This window comes from Neophocaena asiaeorientalis, unplaced genomic scaffold (assembly GCF_003031525.2).
Source record: "Neophocaena asiaeorientalis asiaeorientalis breed wild unplaced genomic scaffold, Neophocaena_asiaeorientalis_V1.1 scaffold121, whole genome shotgun sequence".
Lineage (NCBI taxonomy): Eukaryota > Metazoa > Chordata > Mammalia > Artiodactyla > Phocoenidae > Neophocaena > Neophocaena asiaeorientalis.
Window position 1 is genome coordinate 22,282 of NW_020172142.1, and position 8,193 is coordinate 30,474.

At 42.8% G+C, this 8,193-nt stretch overlaps 1 protein-coding gene across 1 annotated transcript; it reads left to right on the forward strand.

Annotated features, from left to right (window-relative positions):
- Positions 1 to 2,762: 2,762 nt before the first annotated feature.
- Positions 2,763 to 7,730, forward strand: CCR8 (C-C motif chemokine receptor 8). Its single transcript, XM_024754131.1, has 2 exons — positions 2,763 to 2,864; positions 6,340 to 7,730. The coding sequence occupies exon 2, from the start codon at positions 6,370 to 6,372 to the stop codon at positions 7,429 to 7,431; it is 1,062 nt and encodes a 353-aa protein (XP_024609899.1). The 5' UTR covers positions 2,763 to 2,864; positions 6,340 to 6,369; the 3' UTR covers positions 7,432 to 7,730.
- Positions 7,731 to 8,193: the final 463 nt, after the last annotated feature.

The window sequence follows — 8,193 nt, forward strand, 5'->3', positions numbered from 1 at the left end:
AATTTGAATAAAGGCCACCCAAAGATGTCAAGTCCTAATCTCTGGAATTTGTAAAAGTAACCTCATTTGGAAAAAGGGTCTTTGCAGATGTCATTAGGTCAAGGATCTTAAGATAGGGAGATTATCCTGAATTATCCAAGTGGACCCTAAATGCAATCTCATAGTAAAGACTCCTTGGTGTATAAATGAGCCCCAGAATCACCTCTTCCCAAGTCAAGTCACTCAGTCAAACTTGGCCTCTACCAGGTGGCCCAGTTTTGTGGAGTTGAGGAAACATGCAGGATGGAGGCCAGCCCACTCCCCCTGACTTCCCTCAGCCCCTACTCAGTTACCCTGCATAAAGCAAGGACATCTGCGCCAAGTCCCATGCTGTCATTCTAGCCCATCCTGGAATTCGGCTTTGGGAGAATTCCACCAAGTCCCTTAGGCCTGCTTGGCTGAGCTGGGGAAAGGTCCACGGCTCCTTCCACAACTTCAGGTGAAACAGGTATCATAGTTCCCGCCCTTGTGATGTGAATCAGCAATATCTGTGGGCCCTGAGTCTCACTTTCTGTGAACCATTGATCTTTGCTTATCACATACAAAACTCTTATAAAAGATCTGAGGTTTTCCCCAAACTGCATCAGCATGTAAATGATGTGGGTGAGGGGAGTTACTTAGATATGAACTCAGGCACCAGCAGATATTTCTATGAGATGAGATTGCAGACAAAAGAGATTGGATGTAGAGGTCATGAAACAAGGCATACAGGAGTACATAAGCATTCTAAATTGCATCTAAAGAAAGAAGTTGAAGTGTAACAGTGATGGGCGTCATCTGCATGTGAGAATTCTTACCTCGCGCCCTGTGTTTCCACGAGGAACTTCGACATCCCTCCAGGAGGGGGAGCAGTATTGGAAAGGACAGCTCTGGTTCCACCTCTCTCCTCACTTCCCGCTCCTCATTGGAGGGTGATGAGCACCTATGATTGGCAGGTGGGGAGAGTTTGTCACTTGTTATCTGTTGGACCACAAAAGCCAGAGGGATGGGCCCCCTTTCTCTGTTGCCTTCCTGGGACAGCCTGAACCCCACAGTAAAGGTGTTTGTGGCTGTAGACCTTTGTGTAAGTTAACCAAGTTGGTCTGGTTTTGTCAGGCCCAGTTAGGTTCTTGCCTCTCGATATTGAGGCAAGAGACTCTCTGCCATGCAGATGACCGAACTTATCCCACTGGCCTGGTCTCAACCAGCAGAAATAAACCATGTGTTCATCACTTCACAGTTCTGTTCCTGAAACACCTCTTCTTGCCACCGTAAGGAAGAATCTGTTGCGTTTCTACACACGAAAAATGAAATATCAGAAAGAGAAAGTTTAAAAAATTACCATTTAAAATTGCATTAAAAAAACACCTAGGAAAGAGGCTTTCCTGGTGGCGCAGTGGTTGAGAGTCCGCCTGCTGATGCAGGGGACATGGGTTCGTGCCCCGGTCCGGGAAGATCCCACATGCCGTGGAGCGGCTGGGCCCGTGAGCCATGGCCACTGAGCCTGCACGTCTGGAGCCTGTGCTCCGCAACGGGAGAGGCCACAGCAGTGAGAGGCCCGCGTACCACAAAAATAAACCAAACACTTAGGAATAAACTTTAACCAAGAAGGTGAAAGACGTATACTCTGAAAACTATAAAACACTGATGAAGGAAATTGAAGATGATTCAAAGAAATGGAACGATATCTCGTGCTCTTGGATTGGAAGAATCATCCCCCTGCCCCTGAACCCCAGACAACCACTGATCATTTACTGTCTCAATCGTTTTGCCTTTTCCAAAATGTCCTATCGTTGGAGTCATATGGCATGTAGCCTTTTCATACAGGCTTCTTTCACTTAACAATATACACTTAAGACTTCTATTTGTGGCTTGATAGCTGGTTTTCTAAAATCACTGAATAACATGCCATTATATACATTACCACAGTTTGTTTATCCATTCATCTATGGAAGGGCATCTTGGTCAATTCCAATTTTTGACAATTATAAATAAAGATGCTATAAATAGCCATGCTCAGGTTTCTGTGTGGATATGTTTTCAACTCATTTGGGTAAAAATCAGGAGCATGATTACTGGATTATATGGTAAGCCTATTCTAGCTTTATAAAAAATTACCAAACTGTCTTCCAAAGTGATTATACCAGTTTGCATTTCCATGAGCGATAAATGAGAGCTCCTCTTAATCTTCTCCCTCTCCGGCATTTGGTGTTTTGATTTTAGCCATTCTTCCACATCACAAGTGTGTGGCAGTAACTCACTGTTGCTTTAATGTACAATTCCCTAGTGAAATAATGTTTTATCACATGCTAATTTGCCATCTGTATGTGTTCTTTGGTGAGATCTATTTTTTAATTTTTAGTTTTTGTGTGTGTGCTGTCACTATATATGATTTTTAAGCAGTTTTTTAAAAAAAGAAGTATAGTTGATGTACAATATTACGTATCACAGGTGTACACTATAGTGATTCACAATTTTTAAAAGTTAGACTCCATTTATAGTTATTATAAAATATTGGCTGTATTCTCCATGTGTACATGATATCCTTGTAGCTTATTTTATACCTAAGAGTTCATACCTCTTAATTCCCTACCCCTACATTGCCCCTCCCCACTTGCCTCTCCCCATTGGTAACCACTAGTTTGTTCTCTATATGAGATCATTTTTTTAAACTTTTTAAATCACTGCAGGGTGCGATAGTAGACCCACCCCTATTCTGCCACTCACCACAGATAAGATACCTGCAGAGGAGTTGTTCTCCTCTGAGCAGAACACATGACAGCGCAGACTCTGAGAAAAGGGAATTAGCAACACTGAAAACCTCTGGAAAGAAGGCTCTAATTAAGGTATGTATTACTAAGCATCCTTGGGGAAGAAGGATGTATGAAGCAGGGACAGTTTTATGTCCCTGGGGGCAGGCAAAGGGAACACCGTGACTTCAGAAATCTGGCACAAGAGGTGACTTTTTTTTTTCTTTGCATATCCCCAGAGTTTACAAACCCTGCATATATCTTAATAGCTGTCTGTGGCTCTGGTGGAGGAAAGAAAGCCATGCCACTTTTCTCTGCAGGATGCTAGGAGGGTGTCAAAGCCCCTCCAAGAGTGGGAAGGTGGATAAGAAAAGATCCCTCCTGTCACCAGGCATCTGGGGAGGAGTCTGTCCATTTGCTGTGTACAGTGCATCTGTGAGATAACGGGAAGACATGTGGGTATTGTTCTCAAGGAACAAAGCTGGCAGGCAAACGTTCATCCCCAACTAGATGCTAACTTCAATGACTTCAGGCACGTCCCACCAACCCCTGAAAAGCGTTCTTAGCCCCCTTCCACAGAGGGGAACCTGAAACTCAGTTTGAAAAACAAGTCCAAGTTTACTCTGCTACAAACTAATCTAGAACTTGGAAGTCAGGTTGTCTAGATTCTAAAAGGTAAGAGCTTTTTACTCTTTTTTTTTTTTCTTTAAACACACGAAATAGAGAAATATGGAAAAGAACAAGGATTGGAGTAGACAGATGTGGTTTTTGAGTCCTGGCTCTAATCTCTCACCCTCTGTGTAACTTCAGGCACTGGACAGAAGCTGAGATTCGGTATGATCGTAACTGCAGGAATAGAAAGGAGATATTAGTGCCTGCTTCATAGGGATTCAAGAGGAATAAATGAGGTGATGCATCTAAAATTCCTGGTCCACTGTGATAAATGGTAGAGCTTGCTAATACTTTCCACAGATTTTAAGGATAAAAGAGCACAGGCGAAGTGTGGAGTGGGCGTCAGTAGGAAGGATCTGGGGAAGAAAATGAGTTGAAGACCTCCTCATAGTCCAGGATCTTAGGAGAGAAGAGAAGGACCATGAAATGGAAATTGTTTTTAAAAATAACTGTAAAAGACAAGTAGGGAGGAAGATGTAGGAGGGGAGACTGTTGTTTTGAAAGTTGCTGGCCACATAAAAAAAGACCCACCTCCGTACTTCAGAAACTATTTTAAAATCTATTTTGCATACATAGTGAAATTAATATTTTTTAAATGGCTAACTTGCTTGGCATTTCAAGCTATAGAAATGTGGCATAGTGGATAGGGATGTCTGAATGTTCAATAATCAAATGCCTTGGGAAAATAATAAGTTTAGGTTGAAATTGCCTTGAATATAAATATCAGTTTGAGGAGAATGATCATGTTTTTGTTTGTTTGTTTTCTGAAACGAATTTATTAATGTCTCTCTGTAAGTGGATGTACAGCAGCAAGAAACAGAGCATTGAAAATCAGCTATACCCCATTATAAAGAAAATTAAAAAAAAAAATCAAACACAGTGAGAGACAGATAAATACTTACAAAATACATTCAGGGGGTGTGATGCAACCAGGATTGACCACACTAAAACCACATCTGGATGAGACCTAAGGCTGGGCACTGGTGGGGCTGAGAGAATTGGTGAGGATGGGTCAGCAAATGTAGCCACTTAAGAGTAATACTGCCTGCCCCCCATTCCATGGGTCCCAAAACTCCAGGTGCAGGGGAACTGTTCTACCGCTGAAACATGCATGGGACACCCAGGGGATGGTACATCGTCTGATCAGGAAGAGTGTGGAAAAGTTGCCTCACCTCCTCATTTCCTGGTGCTCGCATTCTCCCCACCGGCCTCTTTCCTAACAATCTCCCCACTTGGAGAATGCGCACCTTCAACATCCTGTTTCGAACAGCTTGGAATTTGTCCGGAGGATGAAGGGGAAGGGGGGAAACCAATGAGAAACAAGCCCTAGGTGTTTGGACAGGCACATGTCACTCTAATTTCCAATCAAGAAGACGAATTGACCAAAGGCTCAGCTTGCCCCTGGAATCAGATTAGGGCTTGCAGCAATCCTGCTGTTTTTGGGGCCAGTTCCTACAAAAGCAAGTTAAAAAATGGAGGTCAGGGGCTTCCCTGGTGGCGCGGTGGTTGAGAGTCCGCCTGAAAAAAAATGGAGGTCAGGGGTACTGCAATTCACAAACCTGCAGGGTTGTAAATGATACCTATCGTCGAAAAATGGCTTTAGGAAAGTCATCGAAAGGGGCTTGAAAACAAGGCAGAATTGCAGGAAAGGGATTTCAAGAGGTTGATTCGAGTCGCCATTGAAGCACATGAAAAGCGGCTGAACTTCGCCATTGCTGCAGTTGGCCAAAAAGGGCATATGCGTCTTTCCTGAATATAAGAGAATGATCATGTTTTAAATGTTGAGTCTTCCTTTCACTTTATCTCCATTGCAGAAGGAAGGAAGGGAGGAAAAGGAAAAGAATCAAAAGCAAATATGGCAGTATGCTAGCAGTTGCTAATTCTGAGGGGTAGAACTATAGGTATTTAAGTTTTCTTTGCAAATTTTGGCTTTTCTTATCCCACACAACCCCTCTGTATTAGTCAGCCATAGGTATTTAAGTTTTCTTTGCAAATTTTGGCTTTTCTTATCCCACACAACCCCTCTGTATTAGTCAGCCCAGGCAGTTTTCAGCTTTTAAAAAGTGCTAATAGGCTGTACTTTTTAGAGAAGTTTTAAGTTTACAGAAAATTTGAAAATTTGGGTAGAAAAGGCAGAGAGGTCCCACGTAGCCCCTGTATTAGTCTGTTTAAGCTGCCATCACAAAATGTCACAGGCTGGGTGGCTTAAATGACAGGGATTTATTTTCTCACAGTTCTGGAGGCTAGAAGTCCAAGAGCAAGGTGCTAACAAATTGGATTTCTGGTGAGAGCCTCTTGGGCTGCCTTCACACTTTGTCCTCATCTTACAAGGACACCAGTCCGATTGGATTAGGGTCCCATCTGATGATCTCATTTAACCTAAATTACCTCCTTAATGGCCTGTCTCCAAATATAGTGACATTGGGAGTGTCTTGGTCAGTTTGGGCTCTTATAACAGAATACCATAGACTGGGTGACTGACAAACAACAAATTTATTTCTCACAGTTCTAGAGTCTGGGAAGTCCAAGATCAAGGTACCAGAACAGTCAGGTTCTGGTGAGAGCCCTCTTCCAGATTGCAAACTGCCAAATTCCCATTGTATCCTCACAAACCCTAGAGCAGAGAGAGGAAGCAAGCTCTCCTGTGATTCTTACAAGGGCACTCATCCCATTCATGAGGGCTCCACCCTTATGACCTCACCTAATCCAATCACTTTGCAAAGGCTCCACCTCCTAATACCGTCAAAATGGGGGTAGGGTTTCAACATACAAATTATGGAAGGACACAGTTAGACCATAACAGGGCTTTAGAGCTTCAACACATGAACTTGGGAGGGGCGAGAGGCACAATTCAATCCATACTTTTAAATAAAAATATTGTTAAATGAATCTCTCTTAGGTGCCTCTGTAGCCAAGTCTTCCTGCCTTGATGGATTATACACTTGAGCCCAATGTGACAATAACTGACTACTACTATCCTGATATCATCTCAAGCCCCTGCGATGGGGAACTTATCCAAAGAGATAGCAAGTTGCTTCTTGCCGTCTTTTACTGCCTTCTGTTTGTATTTGGTCTTCTGGGAAACAGCCTGGTCATCCTGGTCCTTGTCACCTGCAAGAAGCTGAGGAGCATCACAGACATATACCTCTTGAACCTGGCCCTGTCTGACTTGCTTTTTGTCTTCACCATCCCCTTTCAGACCCACTATCAGCTGGACCAGTGGGTGTTTGGGACTGTAATGTGCAAGGTGGTCTCTGGCTTTTATTACATTGGCTTCTTTAGCAGCATGTTCTTTGTCACCCTCATGAGTGTGGACAGGTACCTGGCAGTTGTCCGTGCTGTATATGCCATGAAAGTGAGGACGACCAGAATGGGCATAGCCCTGAGTCTGGCAATGTGGCTGATTGCCTTCGTGGCCACCAGCCCATTACTAGTATTTTACCAAGAAGACTCTGATGATGGTGTTCTACAGTGTTATTTGTATTACAATCAAGAGACGCTGAAGTGGAAGATCTTCATCCACTTTGAAATGAATATCTTAGGCCTGTTGATCCCATTCACCATCCTTATGTTCTGCTACATTAGCATCCTGCACCAGCTGAAGAGTTGCCAGAGCCACAACAAGACCAAGACCATCAAGCTCGTGCTCGTTGTGGTGGTTTTCTCTTTACTCTTCTGGGTCCCGTTCAATGTAGTACTTTTCCTTACTTCCCTGCACAACATGCACATCTTGGATGGATGCGTCATGAGCCAGCGGTTGATCTATGCCACCCATGTCACAGAAACCATTTCCTTCACCCACTGCTGTGTGAACCCTATTATCTATGCGTTCATGGGTGAGAAGTTCAAGAAACACCTCTCAAAAATATTTCAGAAAAGTTGCAGCCACATCTTCGTCTACCTAGGGAGACAAATCTCTAGGGAGGCCTGGGAAAAGTCATCCTCCTATCAGCACTCCTCCCATTCCTCCAGTATAGACTACATTTTGTGAGGCAGGTGCCTTAGAGCAGCCTTCTGCCTCCATCACCCGTTTTCTTTCAGGAGACAAAAATGATTCACACTGGAATCTGAGACTATGTGAAGGGAGACTCTTAGAAATTTGGCTACAGATACAAGACTTATTTCATGATATTCAAGGAATTCCTACTATTGCAACTTTCAAAAACTTTGTTACTATTTTCTGAAAAGAGTCTATATATTTCACTATGAATTGTAATGTTAGCTCTAGGGATTTTTTTTTCCCTTAGTTTTTGGAGTATCTTTATCAAATACCAACTTAAATTTTATCAGATGCTTTTTCCTTATCGATTGAAGTGATCATGTAGTTTTCCTCCATTATTCTGTTAATTTGGTGAACTATATTGATTGATTTTCTTATTTTAAATCAACCTGTATTTTCCCTGGAAAAAAATGACCTCATGGTTATGATCATTTTAATAAATAATTGGATTCTCTTGGGATTTTCGTATCTGTGTTCATGAGAGATCTTGTCTTGTAATTTTTCTTTCTTATAATGTCCTGGCCAGGTTTGGCCCCCAAAACAAAGAGTGGATTGTATTATACGTCAATTAAAACGTCATAAAAAAATGCAAGTCCCCCTCCCCCACACACAACAAAACCAACCAACCAACTCGACAACTCTTCAACAGGGCCTGTAATACCCCGCAAAGATGGTCTCCCTTTTCTCTTTACTTGTGCTGGTCCAGCCACTCTGGCTTCCCTTCAATCCTGGGAGATTGATCTCCACGATTTA